Here is a 13,721-nt window from a genome sequence, read left to right on the forward strand (position 1 = left end):
TTAGAGAGATGTGTGCATGAGTGACAGGGAGAAAGAGATGGCTAGAGAAGAATGGGGTAGGGGAGAAGGCATATGAGAGGGACTGGGAAACAGAAGGCGGTAGCAAGTTTGAGGAGAGGATGTGGCCTAACGGGCTTTGGTGGTCAATCTCCAATCTGGGGAACCAGGTTCAAGTATCGGTGATGGCACTCAACATACTGTGAGTCCGGGCAAATCACTTAAACTCCCTGTGCCCAACAAAACTGAATGTGTCCTCGTGTAGCATAGCTGGTGCTCATGTAAAGCACTCTGATACCTTCGTGTCAAGTCAACACTATACAAAACTCAGAAAAAAAGAAATTTGGGCAAAGGAAATAGAGAAGAATTGACGAAAGAGAAAGCTGGGGGATTTCATTTTGGAGCCTGATTAGCAAGCTCTGGAGGGTTATTAATTGGAAATTTAGCAGGGTTTAAGCACAGAAAAGTAGGGACACCTCCTGACAGGGCAACATCTGAATATAACCCGGCTACAAAAATAGACTCCCACAGGGATTCAGTTGAGCATACACATAATAGGGAATTAAACAGGTAATCCATTGATGTTTATTTTGCAAGCATCCAAGGACACAGTAGAAGTGCATAAGGTAAACTGTAGGAACTGTGACGCTACACCACATCCCTTCTCTATGTTCTTGGCATGGTTTTCAAGAGGTGAGGTCATTAGTGCTAGCATGTTTCCTAGGAGGTTGCTTAATGCAATAAGAGTATAATGTACAATACTTTTATGCTGGACTGTTTCTTCTTATTCATGAGTGCTTCCAGAGTCCCTTGGGCAGATAGTGAACTCAGATTTTGGAAACATTTTTTAGACCACAACATGGAGGGGCAGAATAGACAGGGTCCATTCACAATTGCTGCCTTTTTTGTTTGACCAAAAAAAGCATGTTTACATATGAGACTGTGGTGATGCATAAAATAACTCTATTGCAGTTGATGGCAACCCTTCAATTTGTGGCTTATGGAGTAAATACAACACTCAAGTGCCTCTACTGTGTTTAAAGAATTTAAAAAATAATTATGTAGTTTCTCCTCAAAAGCACCTATTCAAAATGTACCAAAACTAGGCCACAAATAACAGAAAGCGGCTTGGCTCTGAAATTAGGTGAATTGTCAATATTTCTCTATTTGTGGAGAGGTGGGGGTTTTAATGGAAAAGCACACTTCATATGTGTGCTGTTTCCCTGAAAATAAAAAAATGTTGCATAGCGCTTCATGCATCACTCCTAGTGTGGGCAAGATGTTTCTATCTCCAGGTTTAACGACTTCAGAGCTACAGAAGGCTGCTTGGACCTTACTTGGTTAATGAGCCATGAACCTTAGATCGCTGCAGATGTCAGCGGCGAGTGACTACTAAGTTACCTTAACTTCACTCGTTCTGCATCACACTGCTCCCAGTGCAATCTACAGCAAAGCTGGAGCTGTAAAAACAAATGTAGACTGAATAACACATCTGGAAGACCGCGCAAGCGTGCCTAGGCGAGACCTGAGAATCATTATTTGATGTCAGTGAAGCAGTAACTACTGTAAGCCAACATAATATAGTGGGGCTAAATTTAACTCTCAAATTCATAAATGAATAGCAGTAAGTACAATTATAGCTTCATTAGGGAGAGTTTTGCGTTTCCCCTACACAGTTTACTTGCAGTGTTTGTGCTACTTTGAGAAGCTGAAATATCTGTGGGCTGTCTTGCTGGTCTGCAGTAACTTTGCTGAGCTGATAAATCGTAATGTGCAAATAAGAAAATTACCAACCCCATAGGGCCTCACACACCACTGTCATGGTTAGATGCTAACCCACCTCGGAATCACTGATCTCGTTCAAGGAAAGACACGCTGTGTGCTCAGTGACTGAAGTGATCAGGGAATACATACACTTTAATTAAAGAGGTATTAGGCACAGTGATGTGAAGTGGACACAAACAGGCATAGCCTCTAATAGTACAAGTATACCTAGAGAGATGTGAAGAGAAGGCATGGTGAGATAGACTTTGAGAGGTGAATGCAGAAAGAGAGGTTAAACGAAGACAGCAACCAAGCCTTTGATGCTTGATGTATGTGCAGAGAGATGTGAAGTGAAAGCAGAGAGACTGAATCTCTGATAAAAGTCGCATTTCTAAAATAGTAAGGTTAGATCCACCTGTACCATTAAAGAGGATTTACCATTACCATTCCAAAGATATAGCACATGAGGCAGCTACTCCTCGGCCCGGGCCTGGGAAAGATTGGTTCTGGAACTCCCACTTTCGGTCTCTGACAGTGAAGGCTCCCCCGCACGTAGTCCTGCTCCTTAGACACCTTAGCCTAGGTTTGTGATAGTCCAGGTTCTTTCCCTTGGATTGCTCCACATCCCACATGATGACTGCAGTCTCCTTTTGGTTACTCCTGATAGTCTGTCTCGGGCCTGCACTATCCGCGATGGATTCTAGCTTGCCCTTGTAGAACTCTGACACACCTGGGGGGGGGGGGGTTGGGGGTGGAGTAGCGGGGTAGGGGTAGGGGGGTAAGGGATATAGGGGCTTGGGTTGTGGGGGATGTTTGGTTTTGTTCGGGGCTTAATAGGCAGGGGGCGGGGGGACCGGGGAAAAAGAAAAGCAGACCTGAGTACTACCTGAGGAACGGTTGTATTTGAGCTTTAATGCACTTGTCAGCTACTAGTGCTCTCCTGTCTAATGCCGCTCGACCTCCGGGGTGTGAGCTAAATGGCCGTGTATGGCTTTCTTCAGGGACCTGTGTTATGCAAAGGAGGGCAGCTGGATTGATCTACGAACTGGTTGTACAAAATATAGCTCTGCAATAAAAATATATTTTAAAAAAAATGAGGCAGCTACTCCTCTCTGAACAGGGATTACAGCTAGAAAGTGTAGTGAGGAATTCCCAATGCTTACCTATGAGAGGCGTAGTCCTCACAGTAGTAAAAAATGAATTTGAGTGTTTATCACTACTAGAACGTTTTAAAACGCACCAGTAAATGTCCTACCTTTTACTTACACAGCACTGTGCCCAATGGGCTACCTAGGACCTACCTTATGGGTGACTTATGTTTAATAAAAGGGAAGTTTAAGGCTTGGCAAGGATTTTAAATACCAAGTCAAAGTGCAGTAAACTGCACACTCGGGCTCTGTGATGGTAGCACTGAGACAGGTTTGAAAGGCTACTTGTGTGGGTGGCACAATCAGTGTTGCAGGCCCACTAGTGGCATGTTAATCTACAGGCCCCAAGTATTATGTATGCCACTTTACAATGGACTACAAGTAAAATAAATATGACAATTGTGTATGCACTAATGTTAACGTGTTATGGGTAGTAGCATATGCACTTCAGCACTCGCTTGAGGCAAAGTGCTAACTCCTACAACAAACTAAAAGAATCAGCAAAAAGAGGAGGTAAGCAGGCAAAAAGTTTGGGGGAAGCCCACCCTAAGGATGACAGCTGACCATGTGTAATGCATTACCGATACTTTCCATGGTTAAATATAGCAAAAGATATAGTAATATGATAGGAATCAATGAGATATAATAACAATACATTTTCATCCAAAAATATGTATGAGCAATCATTGCTGTATCAGAATTGCTCTATGCACAATGATAGTTGGGGTCATATCAAACTGATCCTTGAAGTCCACTTCTCAGTCTTGGGTACAAGTGGGAGATGGTACAGCAATTAAGGTCTCCACAAAGATCACAGATAGGAGGTTAAGTCCTCCTATGCTCATCCACTTGCCCAGATGTGTTCTAAAGAGCTAGCGTGTAGTGATACTTTGGTTCAATTCAATGAACAATGGGTGCAGGTGACTCCTGGACAATCTGTGCCCAAGAGTAAAAGATCCCATGGATACCCATTCCCTATTTGAAACACATTGTATTTGACTTACTGCCAGCTATCGCACTGTGCACCATTCTCAGTTGAACCCATCATGACAAAGCCTTTCTGCCCAAGGAGGAAGCTTGGAACATAAGCAGGAGTGTGCATAAGAAAAAGACCAATTTGCGCCCACTTATTCACTGCAAATTGGTTCAGGTATCCGCTCTCTATTCCACTGAGATTGGAGCTATAAGGGTTAAAGTGTATCTTGGGAGGGATAAAAAAATTCCTCTTCTCTGGGCTTTCCTTTTCACTAAGCTATGAACATACAAGCATCCACAGGTCATTTTCAAGTGAGTGAATTACCTGCACCCCCCTCAATGACTGTTTCTGGGTTAAGCTATGTCACAAACCTCACCCAGTTCATTCTGCCAGGCCCAAGCCATTGTGTCTGTTCTGGGAGCAGTCTTTCAAACCTCATAAAAGGTAAGCACTGACAGGTACAGCTGCAAGCAGGCTAATGGTAGCAGGCTAATGGTAATTAGCCTAGAAGAGCTGCAGACAGGACAAATGCCGCTTTCTAAAATGCACTGTTCCTGTATATTTATTAAAATTCCAACTTCACCATGGGATTAAATTTTAATAAAATAGAAAATAGTAGCTGAATACATGTTGTAGCTGGTTCAAAGCCTAAGTTACAAAAATAATATGTTAATTGTGCTTTAAATTTTCTTACGGACCTTGTCACAGTACTGTTTAGTGAAAATAGCATCTGAGGGCTAGTCACTCTAGGGAACATATTAACCCTGATAACGCATGTAGTCCTCATTTAAGCACTATGGTACTCATGTATACTGATCCCATTATTTAAGAAATTGTAAATTTGAGCAAATAACAGTTTCTTAAATGTAATGTACATAATAGATGTGCTCGAAGTGGTCACAATTTCTTCACATGACATATGTGTGTGCAGAGGCATTCCTTTCTCCTAACTTCAATTCACACAACCAAACCTCTGAACCCTTCTCAGAGCCTTGCACTCCAATATTTGCTCATTAATACAAAGGTAATGTGTGGCCAAACTGGACTTATCAAATGTAAGCGTACTAGAATGGGATACTATGCATCTTACAGCTCCTGCCAATGCTGAGAATGCTGTCGTTTGTTGTTTGGCCTGCACAAGTAATGGGTCTACGTTTGCCCTCCAATGGGAACCAAGCACCTCATTATAGCGCTTGACTATGATAGGGCAGTGTTGCACAGCAGTCAAGACCCACTTAGGGGAAGCGATGTGGGCTAGCAGTGACCATTCACAGATACACAATAAAACGCGCAATAAATGATTGTCCAGTCTGCGCTACCTCATTTGAAAACAGAAAAAGTAAATGTATTTCACACACACTACTCAATACTATGCAGCAATTTACAAATATACACTAGCTGATGGAACTACTTTTGAAATATTTTGCGTATTCATTCCTACCCCTCCCAAAGGTAGAGTTAGACCAACAAATCACATGTCAAAAACAGTATCTTGTCCCTAACTGCCAGGATTGAACGTAACTCGGAGTAAGCCCACTTTATACTGGCACCAAAGTGAGTGGTGTTAACCTAATTATCTCAACAAGCAGATCATCAGAGGGATAAATCTCATAATTACATATAACCATGATTGAAGGCACTTAATACTGGCAATACAGAATGCAAACTTTGATCACGAGTGGCTGACAGTTTTGTTATCTAAATAAAGCATTCAAGAAGAAATATCTTTGCATGTCTGGCAGATTTGAGTACTAAGCATGACTTTTAGTGTAGTTAAAAAAATAAACCTATCACCTAAAGGGCATCACATTTATAAATATTAAAATACTATGCAATTATTTGGATCACAATTACGACTTCACAAAGGTGCAATTACCATTTTTCACCCCAGAGGGTGTTCATCCAACATAAAATTTCCCATTAGGCCTCTTTAAGCCACAAGAATTGCAACCATATTGTTTGCCCCTAGAGGGCGCGTCACTTCCAGCTGAAGAGAAAAAAGCTCCAGTCTAGAGAGCGCTTGAAAAACCCTTCAATACCATTGAGAAGCTATCCTTTTGAAGTCCTACCAAACGTAGGGGGGCACTCTGGTACTTCTTTGGGGGGGGGGGGTTGCACTGCTCCTGCAACTCCCCCACACTTTAGTAACACTTTTGGAGAGACCCCATTATCCTGGGGCCATCCCAAAGCCAGAACAGGTGTTTTTCACCCCCAAATGCTGCTGAAAACGACAAGGTGTAATATGGGGCACTTCTTTGGAGCTTTTGCTTAATTTCTGAGCAGCCACCCTGCCGCTCTGCTGGGGAGAGCTGCTCTGAATTTCCATATTTTTTGTTTTAAAGTGTCTTGCCCTGTGTTACTGTTCTCGTGGTGCACGGTCCCACTCGGGCACCCCACATGCAGCCAATGTTGTGGGACAGCCTATGGAGCCCTCCCGGAGCTGCCCTGAGCTGACTCCCTGCCCGCAGCAGCATTCCTTTGAGCGACCGCAGAAGCCGGTGAGAGTCTTTTGCTTTGCATGCTCCTGCTGGCAAGGTGCTGCAGAGCGTGCTGGTCTCCTGCAATTTGGGGCCCAGGGATGGGGTACTGGGCCCCCATCTTCTTCAACAGGGTGGAGGGGCGCAACAGCGCTCCCTCCCATGATCATTTTCTCAGGGCCCAGGGATGGGGTCATGTGCATCCATTTGCTTAGGCAGAGGGAGCACGACAGCACATTACAGGCTTTAGAGTTCAGGCGGAAGAGATCAACGTGCTTCCCCATCAATCCCCGTCATCTTGGAGCAGTCTCCAGGTCCTGGCCCACCCCAGAGCAACATCACATTACAGCAGCGGAGCCCCATGCACTTCGTTGCCAGTTTGGTCCCAGAGGCTTATTTAAACAGCCAGGTCTTGACGGCCATTCGGAATTACGGAATTAGAAGAAATATTCCTAGTGCTGAGCGGGTGTGAGTCTAGGCACACCAAGGGCCTAGAGGGACTACTCAAAGAGCCAGGTCTTCAGCTTCTCGAAGTGAGGAGGAGACTGTTAGTGCATCTGCAGGCTGTTCCATACTTTAGGTGCTATGTGGGAGAAGGCTTGACCACCAGTTCTGATTTTCCATATGTGTGGGATTTGTGCAAGTGGGAGTTCATAAAAGCAGATGTAATTGTAATGGTAGGCTGGGCCAGTGTTATATAGTGCCCTGAGAGTGTGGGTAAGGAGTTTGAATTGTTCTTCGTTGTGGATGTGGAGCCATTGGCGCTCCTTAAGGTGTGATGTGATGTGAGTGCACTGTGGGAGTTTCAGAGTGATTCTGGCCACCGAGTTCTGAATAGTCTGCTGCCTTCTGGTGAGTATTTTTTTATCCTGGCATAAACTGTGTTCCCTTAATCAAGCCTGCCTGTGACCAGGGCGTGTGTGACTGTTTGCTGGATGCTTATTGGGAGGTATTTGAAAATCCTCCTCAGCATCTTCACAGTGAGTATGGATGGGAATGACTTAAGCAATCATGTCGAGTTTGCTGTCAATGAAAATCCCAAGGTTCCCTGCAGGTGGTGGGGGTGGGTGTAGGTCCTAGCTCTGTTGGCCACCAGGTGGAGTTCCACATCGATGTGCTCTTCATAATTAACAATTTCGGGTTTGTCGGTGTTCAGCTTTTGACAGTTGGTCTTCATCAGGTGCTCAATTTCATTCTTGTAGGCATTGAACTTGATCCGGGTACTGGGTGTTTTGTCCATAAGGTAGAAAATGAGTTGGATGTTGATATGGTGAGAGGGGATGATGCTGGCTAGAGGGATCTTGTATGTGTTGAAGAGCTTTGATCTCCGGGAGAATGCATGCATATAAGGTTTCAGGCTTCTGAGGTGAGGGATGCTAGGCAGACTCATTGGCTCCTTCCCATCAGGAAGAAGCAGATCCATTGGAGTGTGTGTCCTTGGAATCCAATATTGTGTAGGCTTTTGATGAGGATGGGGTGGGAGACTACATCACATGCTCCAGAGAGGTCTAGGAGGATGAATGCTGCCCAGTCTCCTCTGTCCAGGGTCTCAAGGATGTCATCTTTGGCAGCAAAAAGGGCAGTTTCCATGCTGTTATTGGGTCTGAAACCAGACTGAGTGGTGTTGAGTAGTTGGTGGTTGTTGAGGTAATCAGTGAGGTGTCTGTTGATGATTTTCTCTCTGATTTTCGTCACTATCTTTTTTGTGAAGTTATATTGAATGATTCTGTGGAGGATGAAGCAGAAGGAATGTTTTAAAGTTAGTTATGTTTATATTAATTTGTATCATCACTAAATGGTTTAAGGAACCTTTTCATGCATTTAAGGTTATAGTCAGGAATGGTGCTTTAAAGATTAAAATCACATATATCCTAGATATTTTGTGAATGTAATCACTCTTTTCTATTTTAAAACAGGTTTCTTTAGGCTGAGCAGTGGCATCGGGTAAGCACTATGACAGCTAATAACACCAGCAGCCTCCATCCCTCTACCTTCATCCTGATGGGAATTCCTGGACTGGAAGATTATTACTTGTGGGTTGCTTTTCCCTTCTGCTTCATGTACATCATTACACTGGTGGGGAACTGCATTCTCCTGTTTTTCATCACGGTCGAACCTAGCCTCCACCAACCCATGTATTATTTCCTCAGCATGTTATGCTTTATCGACCTAGTGATGTCCTCCACCACTACTCCAAAAACGTTGGTGATACTTTGGTTTAACTCTGCAGAAATCTATTTCGAGGCCTGCATCACTCAAATGTTCTTCATTCACACATTTGCTGCCTTGGAATCAACAATACTGGTGGCCATGGCCTTTGACCGCTACGTTGCTATCTGCAATCCCTTGAGATACACAAGTATTCTCACTCCTCCAGCTATCCTTAAAATTGGGGCCGCAGCTTTCTTTAGGTGTGTGATTTCAACAAGCCCATTGACATATCTTCTTAAAAGGCTACCTTTTTGTAAATCCAATCTCATTCCTCACTCTTACTGTGAGCACATGGCAGTTGCAAAGCTGGCTTGTGCTGATATAACCCTCAATAACCTCTATGGAATGATTGTATCACTGTTTGTTGTTGTGATTGATATTATATTAATCCTACTGTCTTACCTACATATACTAAGGGCTGTCTTCCTTCTTACATCGAGTGTTGCACGCACCAAGTCAATTGGAACATGTGGCTCCCACATCTGTGCCATACTAGTGTTTTACATTCCAAATATTATTTCGACCATAATATATAGGTTTGGTAAGAACATGCCTCTTCATATTCACATATTACTGGTGAACTGCTACATGATGGCCCCACCCATGGTGAACCCGATAGTATATGGGGTAAAAACAAAACAGATACGTGATGGAGTGCTGAAATATTTTAAGGGCCAATGTAGGAACACCAGTACAGCTCAAGATGCCACTAACTGAAAACATTGATCGATAAAAGACCTCAAATGGTCTTCAAAGACAACCACAGATCTAATGCAGACTCTGTAATACTCTTCATAACTTTCCTCAAGTCTCTGCAATTTGAAGTTTTCATTAAAAGTCACAGCACGTCATCTTACGCTACAAAAGACAGACATTCCTCTGATATTTATGCTAACATACAACTTATAAGTACCTGAATGAATATCTTCTTGGCACCCTTTTAACATCAACTGAAAATGCTTAACATCATGTACCACTCTTCACCAGTGAAGGACTCCCAAGCCTCACTCCTGAGCATGGCAAAACCTCTGGAGTAGCCATGGAATACTTATTTTGCATTGGTAAATATGGTAATGTGACATTTGCTATTACACTAAAGTCACCCACCTACCGAATACCAGTAAACACAAATCTTCCTTTTTAATTGTTTTAAGAATACATCAGTGCAGCATAGACTTTGCCTGCATCAAACTAAGGGACATATTAGCAACAAATAGCGATAATTATCGCTAAATGCGCTTAGCGCATTTTTTTAATCGCTGCCTATCGCCGGATATTATCGCAGAGATAACATGCTATTAGCAACGTTTATCTCCAATGTGATAAAATATCTGGCGATAGCGGCTCAATGCGAGAATATTGCTGGAAATCCAGCAATATTATCGCATTAAGGCTAATGGGGGCTTAATCTGATAATCCCCCCACCATGGACTATACAGGTAAGTCAACTTTTTAGCAGGAATTAGATTCTAGCGATAATCGCGCCTACCGCGATTTTTTTTGTCGCTTCGCCTTCCTTGCGATAGCTGTGTTAGCAACTGTTTTCAGTCGCTAACAGTTTGGGTACGCCCACTTTGCATGTCATTAGCGATAAATATCGCTGACATGGAAAGCGGGCCCCAAACCCGTAGCTATCGCCTAAAAGATGTCGCTAACTGCTGTTAGCGACAGCTTGCTAATAGGGCGATAAAAATATCGCCGCTTTAGTGGGAAAAAGTCAAGCTAAAGCGGCGATATCGCCCTTGTTAATATGCCACTAAGTCTTTAACTAAACCAACCTGAAGGAGAATACTGTTAATTTGTTTAAACCTTTTGCTGCCGAGGTTTTTCGGACGCAGTGCTAAGCCCTTATTTGATATTTGGGTCACTTTGCTCTAAGGCCTTCATACTTTTATCCATGAAAAAGTTCTGGTCCAAATCTGTGTCTATTCGTCCATTGTTTGGGAATTCCAGATGCACCCAGAGTTTGTTGATATTCCTGGAGAGAACCGAGAAAATAGGTTAAATACTGAAAATATTGAGTTTTTATTTGAAAAACAAGACATCTAAGAAAGCACTGTGATTTATTCCTAAACATGGCATTAGCCAATGGTTTTCTTTGTTAAGATTGCTGTCTTACCAGCTTTCAATAAATTAATCAATCAGGGGATTTGTAAAGCGCGCTACTTACCCGTGAGGATCTCAAGGCGCTGAGGGGGGGCGATGCTACTGTTTGAAGAGCCAGGTCTTGAGGAGTTTTCTGAAGGCGAGTAGGTCTTCTGTCTGACGTAGGTGGGTAGGAAGGGTGTTCCAGGTCTTGGCGTCAAAGTAGAAGAAGGATCTGCCACCGGAGGTAGCTCGTTGGATGCGGGGGACGGTGGTGAGGGTGAGGCTGGCGGAGCGGAGCTGGTGGGTGGAGGTGTGGAAGTTGAGTCTGCTATTCAGGTAGGCTGGTCCGGCGTTGTGGAGTGCTTTGTGTGCGTGGGTGAGGAGTTTGAAGGTGATCCTCTTGTCGACGGGGAGCCAGTGTAGGTTCCTCAGGTGGGGGTGATGTGGCAGCGGCGGGGTGCGTTGACGATCAGTCGGGCGGAGGCATTTTGAATGCGCTGGAGTCGTCGTAGGTGTTTGGCTGGGATTCCGGCGTAGAGTACGTTGCCGTAGTTCAGTCTGCGGCTGACGAGGGCCTATGTCACCGTTCCTCTTGTTTCGGCCGGGATCCATTTGTAGATCCTGCGAAGGGTGCGGAGGATGTTGTAGCAGGAGACGGGGTTGACCTGTTTGGACATGGAGAGGGTGGAGTCGAGGATGAATCCCAGGTTGCGTGCGTGGTCGGTGGGTGTCGGTGCTGTCCCCAGAGCGGTAGGCCACCAGGAGTCGTCCCAGGCTGAACACTTAGAGTTGTGCAAGAAAACCAATATCTTTGACAAATGTTTTGCATTTTTCTAAGTGGTAGTCCATTTTTCCTATTTTTCCTATTTTTTGCAGTTTGTGATGTAAACAGGTGTGAACCTGGAAAAATAATGCATTTCCGAAACCTTCTGAATTCAGCAAGGGGTCATTTGTGTAGATTGTGCAAGGTTTTCCAAAAGGAAGTAATGGTTGACATAAAAAATATATATATTAGGTAAAGGTTTTAATTTGTGATCTTTTCACCTGAAATGTTATGCCCGATTGTCAATTTACAGTAGTAACAGACTTTTTTGGTTCGTCAGACCTTAATGGTCGCAGGGATATAGATTGTTTCTTGGTTGTCCAAAAACATGCAATAACCTAAACCAACAATTGAGCTGAGGCTTGTAGTTATTTTTCCTAGTGTACCGACCATGCACAAACACAATATGGCAAAATGTAATGAATGAAAGGTAAGTATGAACGAGATTACTGTATTTTTCAAATGTACAGAAGATACTGAGTTTAAGAATAGTGGCTATTTGTACAACTCTCAATTTTGGGTTACCCATACTGTCATATGATATTACATGCACACTAGCTAATAATGTAAAGAAATTCAATTCATAAAATAACTCAACTAATTACCGCTAATAATAATAACTCAACTAATTACCGCTAATCTTCATTACACTGTATACCCTTTTTCTCATACCAATACTTACTGGATGAGGTATGTAGCCTCTACCCAGAGACCACATGACCTAGGTGGAGCCACTCAAAAGACTCAAATCAAAAATACCCTAAATTATTCTACCATGCTCCTCCTACTACTATGGCATTAAAGAGAGATGGCGAACACCCCACTTCCTCTAGATACCCTAGCAATATTTAGTGGAATTCAGGTTCTCCAACTGGGAGTGAGGGCCGTACGTATTGGCACTAGAAAAAGCATATTCGGAGTAATGAAGATTACAGGTAAGTAATAGAGTAATTACCTCCTCAACCCATTTTCTTTTACCACTAATTACTTTATGAAAAAATCATGAGATACAAATGCTCAGGGTATCGCAGCTGCTAATACTTTGGAACCAAAATTCATGGATTCAACATTTCTCACATCCAGTCTATAGGGAGAAGCAAAAGTAGATGTGTAGCCCATGTAGCACCTTTAAATATATCCATAAAAGAAGCCCAGTGAGCCTCTGCCAAGGTGGCAGCCATCCATCCGGTGGATCTGCCCTGTAATGCATCTTGTAGAGCTACTTCTTGTGGAGCATAAGCAATAGAAATCAATGATTGAATCTAACTGCTCAAAGTTTGTGTGGAAGGTTTCTGCCCATGCAAAAAAAAAAAAAACAGTGCAGGGGCCCCACAAGCTCCAAAGGGTCCCCTCAGCACAATACTCTTGCTGGAGTGCTCCTGATTGAGTGAAAAATAATATTCCCAGGCAGTACAAGACAAAAGCAATGTAAAACAAGGAGTTCGAAAGAAAGATTATATTAAAAAACATTGGATTTTAATGATTATAACAATTCTTGTTCATAGTAAAAACAGTGTTCAGTAACTTTCAGTAGTACATTTGAAAATCATTATATATTAACCCCTCCCCTGCTGGTGACGGAACCACTCCGTCATCAGCCGCGGCCGTGCTGTGCTGATGACGGAGCGGTTCCGTCACGGGCCGCTCGGCACGCCTGCGCGGTGCGGATTCTGCGCCTGTGCTGAGCGTTCTATTGAGCGGGCGGGGCCGTGACGGAACCGCTCCGTCATGAGCACAGGGCAACCGCGGCTGGTGACGGAGTGGTTCCGTCACCAGCATGCGCCCGTCGCGCAGCCGCCCCGCCCCCTTAGCACTGCGGCGGAATAGCCGGCGCAGTGAAGGGGTTAAATAATAAAGGAATGGGTGATGGTAGCTTGACACGCATTTCGACACAGACGTGTCTTCGTCAGGAAATACCATCAGATTAAAAAATCTAAAATGAAATAAAACAGCAGTTAGAACTCCCTTGATACTATACATTGCTAATTAATTCTCATGAGTATATTTGTATGTAAATATATAATGCTGCTTACATAGTTCTAACATATTGAAACACCTGTACACAGTCCCTATTGATACAAGATATAACACCAATGCTCGCATGTAAATACAATCCTTCAAAAGAAGCAATGAATACGGTTAAATAAACATATACATATGGATATATACAATTAACAGTAAAGAGCAATCTATAGATGTGCTGATTTCACAATTTAATAATAAAAACATAAATTTGA

At 43.3% G+C, this 13,721-nt stretch overlaps 1 protein-coding gene across 1 annotated transcript in view; it reads left to right on the top strand.

The window, feature by feature from the left end:
- The first annotated feature begins 8,315 nt into the window (after positions 1–8,315).
- The window catches only part of LOC147693497 (olfactory receptor 52K2-like), a 152,518-nt gene continuing 147,112 nt past the window's right edge, over positions 8,316–13,721 (top strand). Inside the window, exon 1 of the mRNA XM_086936024.1 lies at positions 8,316–9,227. Within this exon, the coding sequence (XP_086792150.1) occupies positions 8,316–9,227 (912 nt within the window). The remainder of the gene's footprint in view (positions 9,228–13,721) is intronic.

Source organism: Lissotriton vulgaris, chromosome 8, assembly GCF_964263255.1.
Source record: "Lissotriton vulgaris chromosome 8, aLisVul1.2, whole genome shotgun sequence".
NCBI classification, from domain to species: Eukaryota; Metazoa; Chordata; class Amphibia; order Caudata; family Salamandridae; genus Lissotriton; species Lissotriton vulgaris.